Source organism: Raphanus sativus, chromosome 5, assembly GCF_000801105.2.
Source record: "Raphanus sativus cultivar WK10039 chromosome 5, ASM80110v3, whole genome shotgun sequence".
Classification (NCBI taxonomy): domain Eukaryota; kingdom Viridiplantae; phylum Streptophyta; class Magnoliopsida; order Brassicales; family Brassicaceae; genus Raphanus; species Raphanus sativus.
The window spans coordinates 34,685,142-34,711,516 of NC_079515.1; the positions used below are offsets into that span (position 1 = coordinate 34,685,142).

The 26,375-nt window shown below is 36.7% G+C and overlaps 5 protein-coding genes and 1 long non-coding RNA gene across 10 annotated transcripts; 4 read left to right on the top strand and 2 right to left on the bottom strand.

The window, feature by feature from the left end:
* Positions 1-258: 258 nt before the first annotated feature.
* Positions 259-1,651, bottom strand: LOC108857419 (DNA-directed RNA polymerases II and IV subunit 5A). Of its 2 annotated transcripts, none has more exons than XM_018631404.2 (5): positions 1,515-1,651; positions 1,183-1,396; positions 845-1,024; positions 629-742; positions 259-533 (listed from the first exon to the last, which is right to left on the bottom strand). In XM_018631404.2, the coding sequence occupies exons 2-5, from the start codon at positions 1,381-1,383 to the stop codon at positions 408-410; spliced, it is 621 nt and encodes a 206-aa protein (XP_018486906.1). In that variant the 5' UTR covers positions 1,384-1,396; positions 1,515-1,651; the 3' UTR covers positions 259-407. The 2 variants fall into 2 exon arrangements, with proteins under 2 accessions (XP_018486906.1, XP_018486907.1); XM_018631405.2 differs by having other exon boundaries at positions 1,469-1,612.
* Positions 1,652-2,585: 934 nt separating this feature from the next.
* LOC108857628 (ubiquinol oxidase 1a, mitochondrial) lies at positions 2,586-4,754 on the top strand. Its single transcript, XM_018631630.2, has 4 exons — positions 2,586-3,049; positions 3,136-3,264; positions 3,932-4,420; positions 4,507-4,754. The coding sequence occupies exons 1-4, from the start codon at positions 2,705-2,707 to the stop codon at positions 4,564-4,566; spliced, it is 1,023 nt and encodes a 340-aa protein (XP_018487132.1). The 5' UTR covers positions 2,586-2,704; the 3' UTR covers positions 4,567-4,754.
* Positions 4,755-9,922: 5,168 nt separating this feature from the next.
* On the top strand, positions 9,923-15,804 carry LOC108861878 (protein TIME FOR COFFEE). Its single transcript, XM_018635852.2, has 11 exons — positions 9,923-10,083; positions 10,153-10,566; positions 10,681-11,064; positions 11,151-11,481; positions 11,554-11,593; positions 11,753-11,848; positions 11,989-12,226; positions 12,320-12,386; positions 12,474-12,540; positions 12,627-12,956; positions 13,041-15,804. The coding sequence occupies exons 1-11, from the start codon at positions 9,984-9,986 to the stop codon at positions 15,381-15,383; spliced, it is 4,410 nt and encodes a 1,469-aa protein (XP_018491354.2). The 5' UTR covers positions 9,923-9,983; the 3' UTR covers positions 15,384-15,804.
* Positions 15,805-19,248: 3,444 nt separating this feature from the next.
* Positions 19,249-20,069, top strand: LOC130512536 (uncharacterized). Its single transcript, XR_008946091.1, has 2 exons — positions 19,249-19,560; positions 19,764-20,069. It is a non-coding gene; the product is annotated as an uncharacterized LOC130512536 (long non-coding RNA).
* A 1,927-nt stretch (positions 20,070-21,996) lies between these two features.
* LOC130495269 (serine/threonine-protein kinase WNK2-like) lies at positions 21,997-24,789 on the top strand. Of its 4 annotated transcripts, none has more exons than XM_056986782.1 (7): positions 21,997-22,278; positions 22,383-22,458; positions 22,589-22,816; positions 22,905-23,125; positions 23,220-23,377; positions 23,521-23,887; positions 23,972-24,789. In XM_056986782.1, exons 3-7 carry the CDS (start codon positions 22,731-22,733, stop codon positions 24,589-24,591), a joined length of 1,452 nt encoding a protein of 483 aa, XP_056842762.1. In that variant the 5' UTR covers positions 21,997-22,278; positions 22,383-22,458; positions 22,589-22,730; the 3' UTR covers positions 24,592-24,789. The 4 variants fall into 4 exon arrangements, with proteins under 4 accessions (XP_056842762.1, XP_056842763.1, XP_056842761.1 ...); XM_056986783.1 differs by having other exon boundaries at positions 22,383-22,420; XM_056986781.1 differs by having other exon boundaries at positions 21,997-22,245.
* On the bottom strand, positions 24,789-25,911 carry LOC130495270 (late embryogenesis abundant protein 31-like). Its single transcript, XM_056986784.1, has 3 exons — positions 25,553-25,911; positions 25,188-25,475; positions 24,789-25,095 (listed from the first exon to the last, which is right to left on the bottom strand). The coding sequence occupies exons 1-3, from the start codon at positions 25,868-25,870 to the stop codon at positions 24,931-24,933; spliced, it is 771 nt and encodes a 256-aa protein (XP_056842764.1). The 5' UTR covers positions 25,871-25,911; the 3' UTR covers positions 24,789-24,930.
* Positions 25,912-26,375: the final 464 nt, after the last annotated feature.

A 26,375-nucleotide genomic window follows, 5' to 3' on the forward strand; every position in this document is an offset into this window, starting at 1 on the left:
TGATCCCGTTGTTTACTCTAGAAGTGAGATTAAAACATTTTTTATTCTAAACTCCACTTTGCAGTAAAATATGGAACAAGATAACTGTATTTTTTTCTAGAATAGAGTAGTAAACAAAAATAATCCCATTGTTTACTCTAGAAGGATTTTTATGCTTAGATGATACTTTTTGTGGACGGTTGTTTGATTACCCATAAGCTATTTCTTAACAAGTGTATTAAACCCTACACATGAAATCATCTCAGTGCTCACGAGACCTTTGCAAAGCCATCTTGCCCATTATAGAGTGATAGTAAAATGTCGTTGTAAGGTTTTTTTAATTCGTACATTTAACAAACAACATTGTCAACAATTTTGGTACTCAACAACTCTAAGCGTTTCCAGTCGCACAACAAAAGCTTTTTTGCTTATACAACATAACGGTAGGTAACATAACGCCCAGCAGTTTCACTCGGACGTATGATCTTCACAACTTGTCCACGTTTTAGCCCAAAGTATCTTGCGATTGGATCAGTCACTTGGATCCTTGGAAGCTAACAACAAAACATGTTCCAAACTTTAAAAATTACACAAAAAAAAAAACTAAAAGCTCCCTCCCCTCATCACCAAGAAGAATGACTACACTAACCTGTGTCTCCTTGACAGTGTATCTCTCAAGAAGAGTTTTCTTCTCCTCAGTGGTTAGAACTTGGTGCTCCGGAACAAGAACATGTTCTTTAATGTTCACTAGCATTTCCGCCTCCTACACCACACCACACCACACCACAACATGGTTTGATGATTGTGATGATGTTGAATACACATCACCAGACAGAAGAATTCAAAGAAAGTGTGTGTTTAGTACCTGGAAGACTTCCAAATGAAACTTAGAAGAGATCTCACTGATGCAAGTTCGAGCAAAAGGAGTCAAGTTCTGCTGCACCACCAAGATAGCTCTGTAAACATTCTCTGACTTCATCCTGTTTGTGTACACCTTCATCGTCTTAACCCCAACTTTCGCCTCATCAGGGAAGAAGATATAGAGCTACAAACAGGAGAAACCACAAATCAAACACACAAAAAAAACCATCTCCACAGCTTCATGAATAAAAGAGACGACATTTATCTATCTTATCCCCTAAAAGTAATAAAGCTTCCACCTTTTCTGTAATAACAATAGAGAAACAGTTAAGAGAGTCAAACCTGGTCACTGCTGTCGTTTCGCTTAGCTTTGAGAGTAACAAGATCTTCTCTTTTCATGTTGTCTCCGTACTTCCTAACGAACTGCGATAAGCTCATGGTGATCTCAGAGTCGGCGATGAAGTAGCCACGGTCCTTGAGCATCTGCATCAACGTCTTCTGGATCCTGTAAAGTCTTTTGATTTCTTCTTCCGTTAGACCCATATCTCGATTAAATCTGCAGAAATACAAAAAAAAATCTCAGTCAATTGTTGAAGAACTGGTGGGAGGGTTTTATAAATCTCTTTACTTTGAGATCGAGTCACAGGTGAGCTATCGTGAAGAGAGAAGCTTACGTTTATAGAGGGTAAAGAGAGAAGAAGAGATGGGAAGCACAGAACGACGAAGAAGACGGAGCGGCGTTTCAAAGAGCTTTCCTTTCAAGTAAAAAAGGGTTTCTATAGTAATATAAGAAGAAGCCCCCACCCTTATACGAAATTTATGTTTTTCATCTGTGAACTTTATCTTGGAACTGTTAATAATACCAAGGCCCAATTTGGCCTGTTTGTACCCATATGGGCCTAAACACGCGGGAGACTCGGGATACCATAAATGCACAAGAAGAAGCAAACAGTTAGTTACGAGTCCACGACCTTGTCGATCTAGCAGGAACCTTTGCATTACGAATGGCCACCCCGCACCACCGCATAAAAAGTCCACCTCCTCCACTGAGAGGACACCTTCCAATTGAAAGAGACGCTGCTAACTTTGTCAACTAGAAAACCTCCAGAAACTTTGAATTTTTTGAACCGTTTGGTATATTACTTAGAAAAATCACTTTTTAATATGGACAGTCAGTGTTAAAACCGAGAAATGGCTACTCTTTTTTTTTGTCGATAATGAAGAAATGTCTAAATGACTACGACAAAGCTAAAAACATTTTTTTAAAAACTTAATATGGTCTAAAATGATGATCTGGTCGATTGGAGTTATGAATAGTTAATGCAGTTTGCTCTGTCTGACTATTTACCTTTTCTAATGAAATTTTGGTCATTTTTGATCCTTCTAAACTATATTTTCGATAGAATAAAAAAATTAAGATCATCGGAGAAAATTTCTCCACAATTACTTCCCTGAAATTAAAAACATATCACCTAGTCAAAAAGGAAGATAGATCATATTCCAATTTGTTTTCACATAATTTTATTTTAAATGCCAAAAATGTTTCTTTGGATAGAAAAAGAATAAAAGAGTTTAGGATTGAGAAGAAAATGATAAAACAAGCCCACACGACTACATAAAATTGAATCGATGAGTTGTGCTCTTGGCCACCACGCAGACTTCTTGGTCTCCAAGAAAAATATACACCTTTTATCAATTTACATATATGCCCCCAAAGAACAGTACAGCCTTTTTAGAGACCCTCGTCATCACAGGGTCTGATAAGACAGCAAAGCAAAAAAAAAAAAAAAGTTTCTCCTACAACATTCCTATATTCTTGGATTGCTTGATTCTTTCGACTACACTGTTTCCGATCTGCATAACGATGATGAGACGCGGTGGAGCCAAGGTGGCCTCGTTGCTGTTAAAATCTGCTCGACCACGGCTGTTCTCAACCGCCACTACGAGCACGATCCGTTCCATGTCTCACGAGACAACAAGCCATCTTCTCAAACCAGCCGCTAGCATGAACACTTGGATCTGGAGCGGACCTGGAGGCGTGCGATTTGCTAGCACGGCTAGTTCAGGAGAGAAAACTCCGAGTCCGAAGAAAACAGAGGACGACGAATCATCCACCGGAGGTAACAAGGGTATCGCTAGCTATTGGGGTGTTGAACCGAGTAAGATCACCAAAGAAGACGGTACTGAATGGAAGTGGAACTGTTTCAGGGTATGTTTTTACACATATGTTAGAAACGTTACTCTTTTGATGAATTACTATTTAATGATTTGAGATTTGTTTGGGATTATTGGCAGCCGTGGGAGACGTATAAAGCTGACTTGACGATAGATCTGTCGAAGCATCATGTTCCAACGACGTTTCTTGACAGATTAGCTTATTGGACTGTCAAATCTCTTCGCTGGCCGACCGATCTCTTCTTCCAGGTACATCTCCGATCTTCCGTAATGGAAAACATTCATATCTCATGTCGTCATTGATTGCGTATAAATTCGAATTTATTTTAATTTTCTTTATTGCAACTATCAATATTTCATTTCTCTTTTGAAAGATTTCGTTAGTATTATATTATTGTGCACTCTGTTAGTGCGCCCAATTAGAGTGCTTGAATATTATATTAACAAGAGTTTAGCGTTGTCATGATCCCTCTAGTGGGTATCTTACCTATTAAATGGTTAGTATAATTTTATTATATTTTATAATTTTAAATTAAAAAATCAGACCATACATAGTATTTGGATCTCTAACATTTCTGTTGAGTACGTTTCTTCAGTAAAATTAAATATAAATATTTTATGTTTTTCTTTTTTTTCTTCAAATAGAAAAATAAAGTTTTACGTCAAACCATAAAAGAAAAAAGAAGAAGAATAAAACGGAGTAATTACTTCTATTTTTCATGGCCTTTGGTGAAAATTAGAATAAATGAGAGTTAATACTTATTTTTTCCTACTCCGATGTTACTTACTCCACCAATAAATCACACACCGTATACGTGTCATGCCCACTTGTTCCTTCAAATGTGTTGGAGCTCTCAGTTCAAATGATTTAATCCACTATGAATTGTTGCATTGACTTTTGCATCCATTAACGCAGAGGCGATACGGATGCCGAGCTATGATGCTCGAAACTGTAGCAGCAGTGCCCGGAATGGTCGGAGGAATGTTACTCCACTTTAAATCTCTCAGACGCTTTGAGCAAAGCGGTGGATGGATCAAAGCCCTTCTCGAGGAAGCGGAGAACGAGAGGATGCATCTCATGACTTTCATGGAAGTCGCTAAACCCAAATGGTACGAGAGAGCTCTTGTCATCACTGTCCAAGGAGTCTTCTTCAACGCCTATTTCCTCGGATACCTAATCTCTCCCAAGTTTGCTCACCGTATGGTTGGTTACCTTGAGGAAGAAGCAATCCATTCGTACACTGAGTTCCTCAAGGAGCTTGACAAAGGTAACATTGACAACGTCCCTGCTCCGGCTATTGCTATTGATTACTGGAGGCTCCCTGCTGATGCAACCCTTCGTGACGTTGTCATGGTGGTCCGTGCCGACGAGGCACATCACCGTGATGTTAACCATTTTGCATCTGTAAGTGTGGTGTTTTTCTCTTCTTTGTTTTTTTTGAAACGTTATATGTTATGTGACTGATGATGTTGAACATTGTCTACTTGCAGGATATTCACTACCAAGGTCGTGAGTTAAAGGAAGCCCCAGCTCCAGTTGGATACCATTGAGCTTAGCTATATCCCGTTGAATAAGAGTTTGTTTTCTCAAGTTTAAAACTTTGTTCTAAAGAAAATTGAAAAGAGTATATGGCCTCTTCGTTCATTTGTGTATAAGACCACCTCTACTAGAGCCATACATTGGAATCGACTTCTTTGAATGTTATATTTGCTACAAATATTCTGCTCTTTTTTTTTCACTTGAAAATTATATTATTGCAGGACCTGGGATTTAGTTTATTCGTTTGTAACGTTATATGATGGATTATATTTTCACACTTTCATGTCTCCCTCCACATGCATGCCAACAATAGTTATGTACTCATCAGCGACAAATTTAATCTTTGAAAGATGTAATATCCTAGAAATTGCATACAGTTATGAATGTCTCCAAAGAAACAATCATTTAGTTCAAGCACTGAGCTGACGCGGCCATGTTGTTCATCATCTTCACCATCGTCTTCAACAACAGCTTTCTTATATCTGACATGCATCCTAAAATACACAATTTCACTTCATTTCCATAGAAAAGAAGACGTTATGTGTGTTTTTCCTGTAAACTAGCTAGGAACATCTAAGAATGCTAAGTATATAGGAACATCTAACGAATGTTTTATACATCTTTGTTTTTTTCCCGGACCCCCCAAAACCTCTCAATTATAGTCTTATCAAATAATAATTAAAGACAAAAACTGTCAACTATAATACAGAAATTTATCAAACAATATCGTATTTGTGTGATTATGTGTACTTAACCACTTTCTTTCAAACTTATCACAGTCTTTTTCTCTAATGCCACCAAATTAATTATATATTGATGTGTCCACTAGAACAAGAGCACCTATCACGCAGTTCTTTTCGATTGGCGAGTTTACGTCAATAATAGCAATCAAGATAGCCAATAACCTTTACTGTTTGTTTTCTTCATCGCAAAATGGCAGAGAAAAGCTAAAGGACTTCCACATACCTCTTTCATCATCAATTATTCAAATACATATAATTTACTATATCCAACATCAAATGTTGGCATAAAATATTTTTAATATTTTGTCTTTTCTTTATCTAGCTCTCCAATTATACGAATAACAATTTATAAAGACGTCTTAATCAGTTGCGTAGCCTCTATCTATCAGCTGTTTCTAATATAAAGTATGTTTTAATACTTCAAAGATTAATCTAGTCTCATAGTATAAAGTATTATTATGTGTGGCAATGTGTATTCCAGATCTGAATGATATGATTATTATATAAAAAGAATATAGTCATGGTGCCATGTTTGTTGTATATTGTTTTTAAATGCCTCTAATCCTTTATCAATATGATATGCTGCTAATATTATAGTTACCAATACTATATAGTTTAAGTATATGGTAATATTTAAATACAAAGAGCTCTTTGGATATGCTTTAGTGCCTTGATGAAGGGATGTTGTTTTACATATATGATATATCTGTACCTTCACATACGACAAATACAGTAAAATATACGATATACCAAAACTTTGAATATGCTTTTTACATTAAACCATTTTAAATGAAAACGTAAGAAAATAATCGCTTTACGTAATGTTTAATGGTCTGATTGAGAAATCTTCCCCTGACGGCTAGGGTTAAACGAACGATCAAATAGATACAACGTTGGCAAAAAGGCAATAACTGTAAAAGTCAACACGTATAAACTTGTCAATATTAGTAATAGTAAGTTTTCTATCTGATATTTTCATTTTTTCATTGATGATTTTATCTTTTTATGGTTCCTTATTTATTTATATTATGTTCATGATTTTAAAGCAAAATCATTTTTTTCTGAATAACAAAGTGAAATCATCGAAAAACCGACAAACTTATTTGGCAGCACCCAATATTCCAACGTGGCATTCTCTGTGCTTTATTATTATTTTAATATATTCAAACATAAAGAGATTTACGAGACCGCTCATCCACGAGATAACGTAATTTTACCATAGTTAAACTACCACGTCAGAAAAAGACTTTGTTATGCATACCAGGAACGGCCGTGAGGTTAGCATTCTCTTCTTTTAACTATGTTTTTGATTGTTCTATAACTACAGAGAGATATTTAAGCGACTAGAAAGAGTATCGACAAAAACAAGATCCAAGCCGACGGATATAATAGAAAGCAATATTCCACGTTTCGTGTTTATATTAATCAAGAGAATCTGATCCCAAATACATGCCGAATTTGTTATTCACGCGCTTTTAAACGCGTAACTGTAAAATTATGTGAATCTACTGCTTTAGTCTTTTTTCCGTCTAGTAAATTTATTAAAGGGACTATTACAGTATTACAACGAAAGCCCAACAAACAGACCTATTATGGAAAAACAAAATGGGTTTTAAGCCCAACCCACGTAAACAAACCGCTCAGATAACGCGGCTCCATTGCTATGCGTCCTCCCTAGAACGCATCGACGCCCACGATTCTTACCACGCGTCAATCGGTTACAACATCGTGACCCAACCACCTAGGCACTGCCGGAAAACGAAAACCGCCTTTGGTTTCGCCGGAACTCACGGCTCAACTGCCTTCGCCACCATCTTTCCGCGTGTCATCTATTCAAAGGAAGAGCTTCATCGGGTTTGTCCCGAGATCTCATCCCAAACCACCGGAAAACACCACTCGCTATTCACGACTCACCCATCTCTGACCTTGTCACCGCTTGAAAACCTTCGCCGGATATCATCAATCTGAACAAGTCGAGATCTCCTCCGCAAAGAAAAGCTTCTAGCGAGACAAAAGAAATCGTTCTCATCTTATCAGAAATTCAACTGACGTCAATCCAATTGAACCTCCTAGATTGATAAACGATCGCAATCGGGAAAAACCCCTGTGAAAAGCCGGCGAAGAAGATGTAGAGAAATTACTTCTTCCCGGAGTCAAGAACCGGCGAAGAGTGTTGAGAAAACCACTGCTTTCCGGAATATAAAGTCTGAACCGTCGAGATGCACACTGGAAGAATTGGTGATGAGAATAAAAAACGGCGAAACCTCTTCTTCTGAAAGATTTTAAAGAGATAAAAAGGGGATTATTCGAGAGCAAACGACTAAACCTACTGCTTTAGTCTAGTCATTACACTGTTATTAGTTACAAGCATTAATCCTAACCATTGACCAAAAACTTGGTGGTGTTTTTATTACAAAATATAATATTTTACGTGGACTCTAATAGGCGACACATTCAATTTAGCTTTTTAAAATAGTGGTAAATTTTAAAAATATAGATAATATTGTAATTTTAAAATGCGTTATTGGATTGTCTAATTAAAATTAAACTTTTTCTGTCATTTAGTCTCCTTTTTATCCCCATGAACGATCTTACTGTATTTTATATCTTTCTGGGGGAAAATGTCAAAAAGGAGAAAATGTCAAAATATAAACAATGGAAAAGCTAAATTAGTCCACCGATATTTTTTGGTCAGATCCACCAAATAATTCAGTATGGTAAATTACGAAATCATTAGTATTTGATATTTTTAATATATACAAGATCTAAAATCCAGAGTTGTTTTATTTATTTGTAAAGCTTATAATTAAGCATTTATTTTTAAATATAAATAGACAAAAAATTTAACATGAACAATAGTATTAGATCAGTAAACAAAACAAAACTGAAAGTAGCAGAGAAAGAAAAATTGATAAAAAAGGAAGGAGCATGCAGTTCAACATTGGCAGCTAACTACGGGCCCTATAATTCTAGGAAGTTCCGTGACCGTGACTTGAGTGAAGAAAGTCCCCACATGCATTTCTATCTCTTCTCATCTTAACCGTTGAGTGTTTCTCCAACGAACGGATCAGATCAACCGGTTGGGTGCCAAGTGCCAACTCAACGTCTTTTTTTTCCTTGATGACGCATTCTGCCAAGTCAGATTGCCAAAATATTAAAACAACACAAAATAGAAAAAATCTAACGACTGGGTGACCATTTTGCACTGACAAGGAATCATCTCAGCCGTCCATTCTCATTAATGGGTTGAAGTATACTTGTTAGATTTATGTGGACCTACTGATTTAGTTAACAAGTTTATCATTTTTCTGACATAATAAAAAACAAATCTAGTGACTATTATAACAATTTTTATTTTAGAAATAATCATATGTGACCATATAGTTAATTCTTTAGAGATACTTGCAGTTATGTCATTTTGACTACCTTTTTCCATCTAAACTTGGAATGATCAAATATATGGCTGATATGTTTCTCAACTATTTTGATTTATGATTCGAAGATATTATAACTAAGATTGTAAGTAGTTAACTGATATTTATATATATTTTAACTGAGAGATATATATTTTCACAAAAAGAGATATACGTTAGTATAACTTATTTGAACTTTTTTCTTTGATGATCAGATTCTAAGAATTTTTTTTGACATCAGATTCTAAGAATTTAAAGTAGTCTGTTAAATTTATATAATTGGAGGAAAGTCAATTAATTACTGCAGCGCCAATAAATGTTTAGGACTTTCGTTAAAATACTATGAGCCATTTAATTTGTTACTAATAAGGGCAAGAAAGGGAGAAGAACCTGATATGACTATTTTTACCGGTTGGATCAGTGTCTGTTGGTGGTCAGTGACTCGATGGTAAAATTTGCTTTTACCAAGGTCTTAGTCTACCGGTAATAGCCGGTGATACATCTTCTCAGGACATATTTTGAATAAAATTTTCACCTTTGTGCGTGCATATGTCAGTATTTTGTTTTCTTTTCCACACGAGTCATCGGCATTAGTGGACAATATAGTACACTACCACAGAAGCCTTCTAAACAAACATTAATCGAATTAATTTTGCTTTTAGTACTAATCTCATCTTTTTTTTTAAGACTCTCGGTATATTTCTTGATTCATTTCATTGTCTAATTGTTGACACAATAAAGTCAATAAAAAATTGGCAGCAATAACATACAAGGAAGCATGTGATGTCAAACTCTTGACACGTGGCAGCTTAATGTCTAATAAATTGGTAACAGTCGGAACAATATTTTCACATGAATCGGACTCGGAACTCATATTATTAAATACCCGATTTCCGAAAATAAACGTAAACAAAACATTATAAAATATAAAATAATTATTTATTATAATACTCATTTTGGGTGGGTACCACATCGGATGCTGACTACTAAAATAATATTTCGGTGGTAAGAAAAACAATAAAAGAGGAAATATCGGTTAATGATGTGAGATCTTTATTACGGAGGGCCAGGATTTTGTCACGCTGGCATAAAGCGAAGCTCTACCGTTGGATGCGTACAGAGCGACGGTGAAGATAACGAGAAAGTAACACGGAAGGAGATATGAGCCGTGGATTTATTCGCTTACTTCTTTTAATAAGAGGAGCACACAAATAATAAAGGATGAGATAATGGGAAGCAAGTAGAGAGAGAGAGAAAAAGATAGAGAGAGAGATGGATAGAAACAGAGAAGGTAGAAGAGTACCCATGTCTGCTGTCGGAAACGGCTTGTCACGGCGGAGACATAGAGCCGGAAGCTTCAGAGACTCTCCAGGTTTTTTATTTATTTGTTTTTTCTTCGGATCTGAGAGACACCGTTTTGATTCTGATGGATTGTTTACAGAGGATGAAGGTCCGGTGGAGTTACCGGAGGCGGCGAGGCTGAGAGATCGTACGAAGAAGGAACGAGATCGGGAACGTGAACACAGGGAGAGAGATCGGTTACATAGCCGGAGCAAAAGGAGAAGAGGCGAACAACGTTTGATAATGGCTCACGGTAATTTAGACGACGACGACGACAGCTCGGAAGAGAGTGTCAACGACGATGAAGAATACGACGACGGCGGAGCCACGGCGAAGACGACGCTTCCTCCGGCGAATAATATATTCTCATCGTCTCTTTCAAACAACCACCAGAGGAAACACTTTCCGCCGACGACGAAAAGTTTCAGATCGCCACCGTCTCCGGCGGCGGCGCCGTCGTGGAAGGCGGCGGATGAGATGATAGGCGTAGCGGTTCCTAGGAAAGCACGGTCAGGTAGAGAGGTGGAAACCTACCACATCTCTCTCAGCCGAATCTTAATCTCTTTTGTCATTTGGTGAAATGAAATCTTAATCTTCTCTTCTTTGGTCTTCTTCTCTTGACACACAGCTTGTACAAAGAGACCGCATGAGTCATGGGCGTCTAATGCTACTACTAACGGTGACCACAGGACGACGTCTCCAGCTAGAGTCTTAGCGTCTCCGTCACCACCACCTCCAGCTCCTACTTCTCCATCTTCATCCAATACTAAAAGAAAGTTTGCTTCTGATTTGAAGACAAAACAGAAGCCGCTCCCGCCGAAGAAGTTATCATCATCATCATCATCTCCGGTGGCTGTTCAAGACGAGATTGAGATTGAGATCGCTGAGGTGTTGTACGGTATGATGAGGATGCCGCCAACATCTAAACAAGAAGAAGAAGAGGAAGCAGGTGGTGCCAAAACTACTGTAGATGATATCAAATCTTCCCCCATCTCCAATTCTCAGACTTCAAGTAAACTCCTCTCCTTCTTTCACTACCATCTCCTCTCTTCTTTTTTTTCTGCTCATTTGGTCATTTCATCTTTGCTTTGGTCTCAGCTCCTAAGAGAAAAAAGCCGAGGCATGTCAAGTACGATAACGACGAGAACAGTTCAAGCTTACCATCATCACGCGCCATTAAGCCCGAGGCCGAACCTCCATTGAAAAGTCAAGTTCCGTTAGGGGATGAGCTAATAAAGAGATCAGGATCCAGCTCGGTGTTGGATTCGCCCAATCCACAGCTCAGAGAAAGCAACGCCGCATTAGATTCGAGATCAGCCGAGAAGAAAGTAGATAATAATCTGTCGTCAAAAGAGGAGACTGTATTGCCGCCGAAAGTGGAATCTTGTTCTTCTTCAGGAGTTAGATCTGATGGTGATGGAGCTAAACAGTAAGCACTCGCAATCTATACATCTTTTTGGTACTTTTTTAAACCTTAAATTCTTTCTTTGTTATCATGCAGAAGCTCGCCGGAGAAGGAGAAGTTTGAGATAGATCTGATGGTAAGTTTCAGCTTTTTCTTTTTCTTGTAATTGTAAGGTTTTTTTTCCTCCATTTTAAAATTATTATCTTTATTTTATTTTATTTTGCTCCAGTTTTAAAAACATTATCTTACTTTTATTTTAAAAAATATTATATTAATTTTTTTAAAACCGGTTTAGGCGCCACCGCCGGTAAGATTGTCATCGGAGAGAGTCGGTGAGATAGAATGTGTGGCAGCAGAAGCGGAACCTAAAGTCACGGAAGTGGTGGAAACGGTGAGTGGGTCCTACTTTTGTGTGTTTGGTAATATTGTGTCATCCATCATTACTTTCTTTTCTTTTTGGCTCTCTTTTCTTATCCTGTTCCCTTTTGCCACTTTTTAAATTCTCTCATGTGTTAATGCATGATGAAGCAGGAAGCTAAGCCACTTCTAAAGGAAGATGGAGATAAGGCGACGATTCTTGAGTCTGAGGAGAAGAAGAAGAGACCTAGATCAGTGTCTGAAGCCGAACAACCTCATAAGTCAGAGGGGAACTGTGAACTTAAACTCGACTTGGATAAATCTGATCAAACGGGTATAACAACGAACAATCATCATGTTCAGAAACAGCCGCCACCACCGCAACAACAACATTCTGTTCCAGATAAAACTGGTAAGTAAGCTTTTTCATCTTTCTTGAGTTCTTGTCTTTACTCTTGCGCAAGTTTTGGTTTCCTTAATTTTGTTTTTTTCCTGAAATTTCCAGCTCAAGTTAACTCATTGCCTCTACATATGTCGATGCCTGGCTGGCCTGGAGCTCTTCCTACAATGGGGTATACGTTTTTGTAATTTTTATCAAATGAAACTTCGTAAAGTCTCTCATTTTTTTTCAATTTTTAACTCTGCGGTTAAATAAACAGATATATGCCGTCTACACAAGGAGTTGTCCCTACGGATACTAGCTCCTTATCATCTGCGGCCATGCAGGTAATTTTGATCGCTTCCTGATCTAATTTAAAGAATCCTCTCTTCCTTTCTTTACTGATTTATAAACACTTCGATCTCTCCTGCAGCCTCCTCCTCCTCTACTTTTTAACCAACCGAGGCCTAAGAGATGTGCAACACACTGCTACATCGCTCGAAACATTCAATCACATCAGCAATTCACCAAGATGAATCCTTTCTGGCCTGCAGCAATTGGCTCAGCTCCGTTGTATGGGACCAAGGCCTGCAATCTCAGTCTCATGCCTCCCACAGAACTACAGGGGACTGTTTTAGGAAGAAGTTCCAACCCAATTCCAGATGAAAACTCCCAATCTACTTCTAAAAGCTCGGATACAAGTCAGAGAAATCAAATACTGCTCCAACAAGCTCTGCCTCCCGGTGCAACTAATAACATCATGGTTAGTTTGTTTTTTTGTCATATTAGGTTTTTGTGGTCTTTCTTACAAAGCTGATTGTGTTTTCTTTTGTTTCTTTTATTGTAGCATGGTCCTACATTCATTTTCCCCGTGGGCCAACAGCCTCATGGAGCTGCTGCAATAGCTGCCGTATCTGTCAGACCTCCGAATAGTTGCAACACATCTTCTGGTGCGACAGCTAATGCAACCTCAATGAATGGTTCTGCACCAACAATGAGCTTCAGTTATCCAGCCATGCCGGGGAATGAAACGCAATACATGGCCATCTTGCAGAACAATGGCTATCCATTTCCAGTCCCAGCACATGTTGGTGCACCACCTGCTTATAGAGGAGCTCCTGGGCAGCAGCCAATACCATTTTTTAATGGTTCGTTCTATTCCTCCTCCCAAATGATCCAGCCTCCTTTTTCTCAGCCACAGAAGCAGCAGCAAGCTGGTCAAATGCTCCAGAGCCATGCTCCAAGCAACCAGAATGGAAGTGTCTCCTCTGGTTCCTCAGCAGCACAAAAACATCTGCAGAACCAACAGCTGAGACCTCACGGGAGCTCTCAAGGATATCCAACTCATAAAGTCCAATCTCAGTCTTTGAGTTTCCAGCAAAGGCAGCAACCGAGAGAGAATGCGACTCAACATAGCGACGTTGTAGGAGAAGATACCCCATCAACCGCTGATGGCCGGGGTTCTCGTTCCAATCTTCCCCATGGCCAAAACTATGGTATGCAGATGCAACCAACTAACTTTGGTTTGATGAGTTCAGCACCCCCAAGTGGTGGAGTGGTCGTATCTTCCAGCAATCATGGTGAAAAGAAGTCACAACAGCAGGTTTCAAAGGCTGGTGCGGAATCGTTTCAGCCCCAGGGCTATGCTATGACCTTCGCTACGTTCAATGGAGCTAATAGCGCTCCTTCCCTGAACATGCCATCAACCACGTTCCAGAGTATTCCGGAAGCAGCAAGGCAAGGCTATCAAATGATGGCAGCGAATGTTACTACTCAGGCGACGCAGCAGAAAATGAACTACAGTGCTCCTTTAGAAGGAAAATCCGGCTCTAACGCTACTGCTAAGAGGATGGAAGAACAAAGAAAAACAGAAGGAGGAGCTTCAGGGAAAACGAGTGGTGTGAATGGTGGACAGTCTATTGCTTTCTCTAGCAAACACGAGTTGGGTGATGCATCTGTTTCTGCTGTTCCGAGTGGTAGCATCGTCGATACATCCCGTTTGCTCAACCTTGGTTCTGCTCAGCCACAGAGCTCCAGTTCTATGCCGACGTCTCATCAACATCTGCAACAGAAGATGATGCAGCAGCATATGCAACAGCAGAATCAGCACCTGCAGCAGCAGCATATGCAACGTAGTCAATCTCAGGAACCTTATATGTATCTCCAGAAGCAGCAACGGTATGCAACTTCGGTCGCTGCTTCTTCTGCTAGAACCAAAGGGCCTGTGGCGAGTAATGGGAGTGGTTTTGCTGCTGATCACAATATCACCGTATCACCAGCGGGAACCACCGCTAAATTCCCAAATGCCAGTTCAGGGTTTCCTCAAAACCTTAGCAGCAGTCAGGTGCAGTCTCCTCAGTGGAAAAACAACTCGCCCAGGACGACAAACACTTCCCAACCTCAGTCTCCTTCCGTACTTTCACCATCATCATCTGTTGCTCCTTCGTCTGCCCCGAGAAACGTATCGCATAAACAGCAAAGCCGCCCGCAGCAGTCGCAGATATCTTTTGCAGCAAGTTCAAAACATACAGCTTCTTCTGGTTCACCACTGCAGCAGGTGCAAGGAGGTACCAACAATCAGGCTCCGTCTTCTCCCATGTTAGTTGGGTCACCTTCTACGTCTTCGGTCTCCAAAAACACCGGCGGGAGCCCAAGAACAACTGCTCCGGCTTCTTCAGCGGTGAACAAAGCTGGACAAGCTTCCTCTACTACTCACTCATCATCTCAGCCGTCCAAGAACTTGCAGCCTGCGTCCATAGCTGGAAGGAGTAATGGTCTTTCAGTTCTTGGAAACCCCACCACGAGCTCTGGATCCAAGTCCCAACAACAACAACAGTTGCCAAAGCATGGGTTGCAGCAGCAGCAAGCGCAGCTATTCTTTTCTAAGCCATATATGCAATCTCAACAGCAGCAGATCACTATGTCTCCTTCTGGTGGTTATTACATTCAAAGACATCAGCAACAACCAGGTTCTGCAGCGTGTCCTCCAGCTGTTAGCACCACGGGATCCGTTACTGCCACGTCAGATCCAGCAAAAGCCATGGTTGCAGCAGGAGGCAATAACATAAAAGGAGGGAAGACGCAGCAACATCAGCTAGGGCCTCCGGGGTTCGGGCTTCCGTATGTTCACGCGGTTCCCTCTGCAGTTCAAGTTAAACCTGTAGATCAGAAGCAACAATCGGGTGAGTGAAAGACCACCCCTTAAAAAAACCATTTATTAACTTTACAAAGTTAAGAAGCTCTGAATGGTTTGAGAAGTGCCGGTGTATATAGCTTGTGCTGGCGAGACGGAAGCAAGAAACAGACGGAACAGATCACTCACTAGGGATAGACTTAGTGTTTATATTATCCTGACAGGAACCAAACCGTTTCGATTCCTAGGAAAAGAAAAAGAAAATATTTATTCATTCTTCTTGTGGAGGTTTGAGTGGTGTTTGGTGATGATTTTTAGTTAGTAAAAAGAAAAGAACAAGAGCTAACGAACGTTGTACTGATGTGTTATTGTGTTGGTGTTTCATCAGTTAGTGGATTATGTAGTTTGTTAATTTTTAGTTGGATTTTGTATGAAGCATGAAACCGTATGATGAATGTATTGATATGTTATCTGTCTACTTTCTTTACGGCCTGAATCAGATGCAGTAGGACAATGAATTGCTTTGAATGTAACTTCTCTTTTTTTTTTTTTTTTGAACACTGAATGTAACTTCTCAAAAGTTGTAAAAATGGAAATGACATTCAGACAGATGGTGGAAGTAAAGCCCCACGCGTTCAAACTTTCTTAAAAAAATTGCCAAATTAGCTATGTAAGCTCTTTTTCTCTACCATGTATCCCTATTCGCTCTTTTAAAATATTAGCTTTTATCACTTTTGAATTTAAAATGCAATTTTCCTTATTGTCTGTCCATTTTTATTTTAGTTAAAATTGTAAAAATCAATTTTGTTAATTTACTTAATAAACTGGTAAATTGAAATATTTTTTGGACAACAATAAAATTTTAATTAATTAAATATCAACAAAAAGTTATTTGATTAGTATTGTTTTAGTTTTATATTTGTAAGACACACTTACAAATAATTTTAATATATATATATATATATATATATATACCTAATTTCAGAAACATAAATAAATAATTAGTCATTATCATATTTCATAAATATTGAAAAAATAATTTTTATAAGGAAAATTTACTTTAATAATTAACGTAAGAGTATTAGTTATTAGTTATTATTATATTTTTTTCAAAAATACCAAAAATGTAAATGTTTATAAAAGAAATTATACACGTCATAATTACGTGATATCATGTTATAATTTTTCAAAGACATGTTATTTTCACGAGAATAAATATGAATGATAATTAAACAAATCGTTTCTCAAATAATATACATAAATAAATAAAAAAATTCAATTTTTTAATAGATACATATTTCATTTTGATCCTATGTACTTAGCCACCTAAAAACACTAAAACATTTTTCCCTTAAACTACAAGATAAAAATTTAATTTCCTTAAAATTTTATATAAATTTTGATACTTGAAACTAATTTTCATAAGTTTCAACGCAGGACCAACCATTGTTACAAGAAATGTTTTCAAGTAGGTACATCTAAATACACAAAGAACATGCATTTATCTAATGAGAGATACATATACTTTGTAGCATTGAATACATTTTCAACACTACGAATGTATTCGAATATTTTAATATGTAACATGATTACAAATTGAAAGTTCTCTTTAGTAAGATTATTTTTCTGACTTTTAGCGAAGAAGACATGATTTCTCTATCAGGATCTCATTATATATTAAAATAAATTCATACAAAAATGAATAATGAACCTTGGTTTTTTTTTGTCGGCAAAAACATAGTTTATTTATTTAAGCGATAAAAAATGAAGAGATATATATGGATACTAAGTGGTTTTCCTGCACCATGTGCAGTAAAAAAAATTTAAAATGTTTTTAATAGATAAATATAAATTATATTAATTTTTTATTAATATTATAAATTTTCTTTTTTCTTATCAATATTTTAATATAAATTTAATTTAACTGAACATTAAAATAAAGATAAAAACAATTTTGTTTATTTTGAATTATATTTAAGAATGTGCATGTATATATTTAAAATTATAATCTTAGGTAGATTTTCTATCTATTTATTTTAATTAAATATATTAAATAAATATGTAAAATTGCATAATTGTCAAAAATTAAAATTAAACAATTTTAATAAAATCTGTAGATATATATAAGAAACTAATGATTTTACGATTTAATTTGATTTTATGATTTAATTTTATAATTTTCTAAAAATATATATATATTTTTAATTTAAATGATATTTCAAAATTTGAAATGATATAATTGAATATATTTATTTTAATGATGATTTATGAGTTATTACCATATTTTAAAAAAGTCCAAAAATATAAATCAACAATAAATATAATATATGAGTTATTACCATATTTTAAAAGTTTACCAAAAATATAAATTAACATTAAATATAATTATTCATGTCATATTAATCTATAAGACATGTCATCAATTTTAGTAACCATGTCACAATTATTAATCTAGTGTTTTCCTGCACCATGTGTAGTGATGAATTTTTTAAAAGTTAAATTTTATATTTTAAAATGTAATTTATTAATATTATATATTTTATTATTTTGACCAATAATTAATATAAATATCATTAATTAAGCATAAAATTAAGAGTAATATTTTTTTAATTTTAAATTATATTTAAGAATATATATGTATATATATATAATGTTAAAATATTAGATTAAAAATTATTTATTTCATTTGGTTAAATGTATTAAATCAACTTGTATAAAATTACTAAAAATCATATAAAATTGTATAGTTATCAAAAATTAAAACCAAATAATACGATTTTTTTTTTTTTAATTCAGAAAATTTAGAAAATTTTAGATAATAAAAATTTTATAATTATAAAAGTAAAATTATATAATATTTCGAAATTCAAAATGTAATATTTGAATATATTTATTTAGTGATGATTTATGAGTTATTACCATTTTCTACAAAGTTTACAAAAAAATAAATCAATATTAAATGTAATATATGAGTTTATTGCCATATTCTAAAAAGATTTCCAAAATGTATATAAACATTAAATATAATTGTCCAATGTCATATTTAACCATATGACATGTCATCAATCTTAATAGCTACATCACAATTTTTTTGTGAAAACGATTGTAGAAAATACATGTGGTAAAATCACTTCTCAAATATAGAATATGGGATATTAAGTAAACAAAGTAAAATTAGTTAAATGTGTCTAGAGAAAATAAAAAAATCTACGTACCTTGTGCGAATACTTTACAATTTACATTATTGAACAAGCGTAAGGAAATGAAGCACAAAAAATGAAAACGTATAAGTTGGGAAATTCATTCATACGATGTATATAGAAGAGTGAAGAAAAAACATGAGAGGTGAAATGGGGTTGTTCTTGGGGCAGAAATAAGCTTAAAAGATAGGGAGAGAAAATGTTTGACAAACGCCTAGTACCAAAGAGACCCCACCACAATAAAACATTAAGTCACAGTTTCATCATTTTTTTTTGGTAATCATGTTAAATGTCACAGTTTCATCATTCTTCCTCGATATTGCGTTATGCTTCATCAAATCTCATGAACAGAAATCTAATAAACTACTACAGTGTATCAAGCCGGGATCCATGGATTCCATGTGTAGTTGTTAAAAGTAATGTGCAACTTATTTAATACTCCCTCCGTTTCATAATAGATGATGTTTTAGAAAGATAATTTTGTTTCAAATTAGATGAAGTTTTGAGATTTTAAGGTTACTTTAACTTTATTGGAAACTGTTCAACCAATTAAGTTTTACAGTCTTTTTTACTATTGGTTAATTGATTTTAAAATTATATCTTTAAAATATTTTTATTAAAAAAGTATAATTTTTTTAATCTTTGTGCATTAGGTAAAACATCAAGTATTATGAAATGGAGGGAGTAATAAATTTTAGTAGTGAAATATAAAGAAAAAGAAAGGAAAAAGATGGAGATGGTGCCTTGGGCCATACTTAAAAAGGAACATATAAAACACGTTGATGTGGCTGCCTTCAGTCTCCATTATCCAAGGTAGAGAGCACTGTGGTTGGTTGGTGTCTTAATTTGGGCCATGACTCCATATGCTATTAATTGGTACATACAACGTCTATATATAAAGATAGTGTAATTAATATTTCATATTTGCAAGAGGCCAAGAGCCTCAGACACTGTAAAAGAAATGGGGTGGCTCAATTCCTTCTTCTCTCCCTTGAAGAAACTATGGTTGCGCGTCAATTCTGCTCAAAAGAAGAGTATGCTCTCTCTTTCCCTCTCGCTCTATATATACATTAGTCCTATATCTATCTTTGAGCATCGTCATCTATTGATTAATTTGATGACCGAGTAGATCAATTACTATTTTTTTTTGATCATATATACTCTTTCTGAAGGAAACTATATATATAATAAGTTATGTTTGCACTATGTTAACGTAAAGATGGCTAATATTGTGCAGGAAGAGGAATATACATATTATACGAGGACGTGAAGTTATGCCCATACGAAGATGTGCATGTTTTGTGGTCTATACTCGTCGAGTCTCAACGACACACTTTGCAACCCAAACAATAAAAACTCTATTTCATTATTGATGTTTAGCTCTCTTTTAGTTAAGTGGTTCATATATATATCGACTGTTCATGCCCAAGGACGAGACAAAGGGAGATACTTAGAAGCGACATGATTCATTCATACGTTTTCTCTCACTTGTACATAATCATAATATCAATACACAGAGATTCTCTTTCCCATAAGGTTCATATATATTCACTCTCACGACTATATATGTATCATGTATGTGCGGTTCTTTCTTGAGGTCGTATGTATATATACTTCATAAATATCGGTATATACATTATTAGGAAAATAATTTAGATATGAGAATGATTGTGAATATGAAAATGTTCTATATATGATATGTCAGCGTAACAAAAAAGCAAGTAAAGATGACCATATGTTTTATTAATTGATAGACATAAAAAGTTAAAGGTTGATGGGGAAAGGAGAGTGAATAGAAGTTGAACTGTCGTGGGGATTGTTGGCTTGTGTCGGCTGAGTTGTGTTGACGTTATTTGGACTTTGGATAGTTGCGGTTGGTTTCATTTTGCGTTTCTTATTCATTTATACATATAAGCTGAATAATTAAGGACAAGCCAAAAAAGAATGTTATATCTTTGACATTATAGTTTTTGTTTGGTTGTTTGATAACCAAATGAAACCAGACCACTCTTCTGGCAGAAAAGCCCACCATATTAAATGTCGAAGGTGTGGATTACATCAAAACATTCATTCCAGTGGCTAAATGTCTATGGTTGGAGAATATCTCAAACTGTTAGTAGTCGCTAACACCGTTTAAATGTTTTTGTTTTAAACAACTGAGCGACAAAACTAGCAAGAGTTAGATACTTAGATGTACTTAAGAGAGGTACAACTTAGCAGCCGAGATATAAATCCGTCTCTGAGAAATACACTTAATATATGTAATTATGTGACGATAGCAACTAATTTAGCTGAGACTTAATCTATGGTTAGAGGCAAGCTTTGGAAAATTGATATTCAAAAAAAAAAGTTTCTAGGATGAGTTTTTGTTACACCAGAATTGGCTAGTACTAGTACATGCATTTCTCAGCGAGGCATATAGCCGAACCTAATCTAGATTACTTGGTATCAACACAATTTTAAAAGACTATTCAACAATCAATATAAGACCACGACATCTTAAAAGTTTGAACAATCTACAAGCTACAACTAATAAGTCAGATACTCGTTAAGCTTTTCAATCCATCCGGTTTCATAAGTCGATGATTACAAAGTTTTATATCTGCAAAAGAAAAACTGTTTTTTTTTTGGTCACGAAACTGTTTTTCTTTATCAACTCTTTGACGTAAAAGTTTTTATATTTCTTAAAACATTGGTTTAATCATCGGTCCTCGTTGATATTTTCTTCTTGTGTAACTTAAAACGACTTTTCACTTTTCACTTTAAAAATAAGGAGCACAAAAAAGGAGAAAATTTAATAATACTGTAATTTATGAGTCCAAAAGTATATGTATTTTACTGTCTTAAAAACTATCACCAAAAAGGAGACTTGCCTGTGTTGCCGTGACTCACTCCCATGTGCTTCTCTTTCCCCTTTCTCACAATCCGTGACTTAACTGCTCTACTATACGACAGAACCCCCACACAGCACAATACAAGGTGTCGATAAACCAACGACTTCTTTTGTTTTTGTGTTTCCTTCGGGTTATTGACCTACCGGTCCGGTTCTTCAATTTTGGAATGATCCGGTTCTTGGCATTTAGCTTATTATTTGTTATGTGGTGTTAGATTCTCTGATTAGTTTCTTTTGTTCACACCTCTCAAGTTGATTTTTTTTTTTTTTGTCACTTACCTCTCAAGTTGAATAATCTTCACAATTTCAAAACAAGTCTGACGTTTTTGTTTCTTTCTTTCAACTAGCTGACTAAAAACATTAAAATTCGCCAAATATTTGTATGGATCGTACTAACGTTAGTCGAATGCCGTCTTCATATAAATTTCAACAATAGTACGATTTGGTACTTGTTAGTTGGTTTAACCGAAATGAAAACTGGATAAACCCGGTTTACTAAAACGTAAGCTGACGGGTGGTGTTGGTAAAAGGTGATTGGGCAAGAAGCCTAACCTGTTGTCTCGGCTCTGCCAGTAGGTGGGCAAAAAAGACAACTTGTTTCATTATATTCTTGTTTTAAAAAATCAAATCTTTTCTTCTTCTACCATCTCCACAAACTCCAATATCTCTAGTTCAAGAATAAATAAAACCCACAAAACTAAACTAAAACTACAGAAAAATAATAAGAAGAAGAAGAAGAAGAAGAAGAGGCATGAATGGTGAAGAAAGCTTCGTTGAAGATTGCTCTGAGTTTGTTGAACTTGATCCTTCTGGAAGATATGGAAGAGTATGATTCTTTTTTTTTTTTGTAACACGAAGAGTATGATTCTTCTGAACTTATATATTCATTCTTTGTTTGTATCGATTTGATTATTTTTACAATTTTGATTATTATTTTCTTTTGTTTTTTTTTGGTTTGGGCAGTACGACGAAGTACTTGGCAAAGGTGCTTCGAAGACAGTGTAATCACATTCATCTTCTCTCTCTGTCTTCCTCTCTAGTAACGTCACAACTTAAAAAAAATATTTTTTAATTGTTTAATTATTTATTATTGTTATGTTTAAAAAGGATTTGGTTAGTTAATCTAAAACCACTGTTCTTCTATCTGGTGTTTTGGTCAATGTTTTCAGGTATAGAGCGTTTGATGAGTACGAAGGTATAGAAGTGGCATGGAACCAAGTAAAGCTTAGGAACTTCACTAGGAATCCTGAGGAACTAGAGAAATTCTTTAGAGAGATTCATCTGCTCAAGACTTTGAATCATCAAAACATCATGAAGTTCTACACTTCTTGGGTTGATACCAACAACTTGTCAATCAACTTTGTCACTGAACTCTTCACCTCTGGTACTCTCAGACAGTAAGCAACATCTCCCACTATAATTTCAGAAATACTTCAAAATTTCAAATCTTTAAAACATATATGATGATGTTTTTGTAATATATAGGTATAGGTTGAGACATAGAAGAGTGAATATAAAAGCAGTGAAGCAATGGTGCAAACAGATTCTAAAAGGGCTTCTCTATCTTCATAGCTGTTCTCCTCCAATCATCCATAGAGATCTCAAATGTGACAACATCTTTATCAATGGTAACCAAGGTGAAGTCAAGATAGGTGACCTTGGCCTCGCTGCCATTCTTCGTAAATCACATGCCGTTCGCTGTGTTGGTTGGTAACCTCTTTTTAAAAAAAAACTTTATTAACTTAATAATAATATATTGAAACACTACTTTGGACCTAGACATGTGTTGTATGTTTATAGGAACCCCTGAGTTCATGGCTCCTGAAGTGTATGATGAGGAATACAATGAGCTGGTTGATGTATATGCTTTCGGAATGTGCGTGCTAGAGATGGTCACATTTGATTACCCTTACAGTGAATGCACTCACCCTGCTCAAATCTACAAAAAAGTTACCTCGGTAAATGATTTTGACTCAACGTCTCTATTTTCGACGATTTTTGTGACACCAATACAGACGTGCCCTCGGCCAGAAGGCTGACTAAACATTTTTTTTTGTGAAGTTATGTCTTGTTTTATTAACATTGTTCACTCAATATACAGGGGAAAAAGCCTGAAGCCTTTTACCTAGTAAAGGACCCTGAGGTACGCGAGTTTGTTGAGAAGTGTTTAGCTACTGTGACGTCTAGACACACTGCATTGGAGCTTTTACAAGACACTTTCCTACGAGATGATGTGGATGAGTTTGACATGAGACCTACTGATTACTACAACGGTTACGATGAAACTGGTGTGTTCCTTAGACAGCCTCTCATCGATCCTCCTCTTTACCAAGATGATCAGATATGTGAGATCGATCTTTTCGCTCAAGATGATGAGGAAGATCCAGACCATGTTGATATTTCGATTAAAGGGAAGAGAAACGGTAGTGATGGGATCTTCTTGAGGCTAAGAATCTCTGACGCAGAAGGTATTTTTAAGGTTTGATCTTTTTACGGATAGTTCTAACGTGTAAGTAAGATCACGAAAGGTTTGAAGTTTTTGTTTGTTACAGGAAGGATAAGGAACATTTACTTCCCTTTTGAGACAGAGACTGACACAGCGTGGAGTGTAGCAGAAGAGATGGTGTCTGAACTCGACATAACGAATCAAGATGTCGAGAAAATCGCGGAGATGATCGATGCGGAGATAGCTGCATTGGTTCCTGGTTGGAAGAAGGTTAATAACAACAGGAACAAGGGAGGAGAGAAGTCGCACCATAACCATCATCAGTTGGAATGTTCAGAGGACAGAAGCTGTTCTTCGGTTCACGGAAGGTTCGAGGAGATAAGTTACCAAGTGGAAGGACAACAAGAACAAGACGGAAGTGGTGATGTTGTTGTCTCTGGAGAAGGTAATAAGAATAACAGGATTCATTACGCGGATATTTGGGGTCTGAGAGACTCACGTTCTGATGGTGGAGAAGAAGAAGAGAGCTCGTTGAAGGTGGTGGAAGGAGAGTGGGTGTCGGAGAACGAGATAAGGAGAAAGTTGAGATGGCTTAAGGCAAGGCATAAGAGGGTTAGAGATCATCAAACGATCTGTGAGAAACAACCAGCGGAGATGGGAAGTTCAGGTTCACTGCCTCTTCTTTATAGGGCGGTCTCACTTCCCGTTGACGCCGTGGATATATGAGATTTACAACACTTCTAAATTTTGTTATTAATCTTTCGTTACAACCAAGAAGAGTCTATAAACTTGTTTCAGAAAATGGTAACTAAAACCGGTTCGATAAATCATAATAAATAAAACCGGTTCGATAAATCATAATAAATAAAACCGGTTAAATGATTTGTCTAAAAACCGGATCAATTTTATGTTTTCTTCCTCGCTCTCCGCGCCGTGTTCAACATGACAGTCTTACATCTTTTGCATCTTTTTAACATTATCTTAATACTACTTTGAACAACGGAACCAAAATAAAACTTAGACGATTCTACATTATCATAAGTTCCATAGCTCGCGGGACTTGGTTTATATACCACCTTTCTCGTTAAGCCTAGCCGCGGCGGTAAGAGAATCCGCCACACCACCTGGATAAGTAGACAGATTAGGGTTGTTCCTCAGCTCAGCGCTCACCACACCCTCTGCGTCCTGCTTCGTCACTGCTTTATCCTCCTTTAACTTCCTCGTCGCACCCTAACATCCGGTTCAAAAACATTCAAGACACCATCATCTAAACACGAAGTAAGACGCTTAAAAAAATGTGTGTTTGAAACTGGGGGCTTAACCGCCAAAACATCAACGAGCTTGATTTTATTCTCGTCAAACTCTATAGCAGCGTTGTAATCAGCTGCGGACTGAGCTGAAGCTGCTACTCCGCCAGGAGCGATGACGTTGTCGCTAGAAGCTCTGACTTCAGCCGCTTGAATCGCTGCTGCATCGCTCTGATCCACCGGCTTCTTTCCAGCGGTTTGTACAGTTGCCTCTAATGCTTGTCCTATTGTTATCTTGCTTTGAGCACTCACTCCCGTTGCCGCCGTCGTCACTGGCCTAGGCTCAACGTATTGTCCAAGGTCCTAATGATAAACAATCTTCATGGTTAGAACAGAAGATGATTATTAAAAAATATATATTGGAAATGACTAGTAGTTACCTGTACACCGATGGATTCTTTAGTGACACGTGCCCCTTGGACATCGGTTTGGGCCACAGAGGTGCCACGGTCGGGGTCGAGGTAGGTAGCGACACCTGGTTCGACGAAGCCACCGCGTCTGTTGGCAGTGGCTGCAGACTGCATAGTGGCGGCTATACCGCCTTTTTGAGTGTGTCCCAAGACACTCGTCTCTTTAGCTTGCATCATCCTAGCATCCTCAGGCGCTATGGGCCTATCGGCGAGTTCGCCTGAGACTTCGAAAACGTCGCCGTATTTGACCGGCTCTTGTGGCCTCTTCGGTTGCTCTTGTTGGCTCATCTCTCTCTCTCTCTCTCTGTTATGGACTCTAGTGTGTGTGGGTGTGTGGACAGAAGCGAAGTATAAAGAGAGGAAAACGAAGTGTGGGACCAACGTTATGAGGTTATGACAGTTGTCAATGACGTGGCAGTTTGTAAGTTTAGAGCACGATGAGAGAGCTCAAAGAATCCGACCGACTGGAGATTTCATCTAATTTTATCCGTTAGCAATTTGGTTGCTATTCTCATGAGTTTTTGTTTTTTTTTACATTGCCATGTGTGTCGTACAGCATAGGACATGTACAAAAAGACAAAAACAACAGAAGTCACTAAAATGTCTGAAGTCTCCAATGAATGAACGGTGTCCTCGCGGTTTCCCACGAGCCTATCGATGTTGATCCGATAGAGTTTGACAGCTACTAGAACTCTTTTGATAATCTTCTTCACCATGGTCCAGAAGATGCTGGGACAGGCTCCTCTGTTCTTGTCAGTTCAAGCTCTCCAATGAGAGAGTACGAAATGGGCTG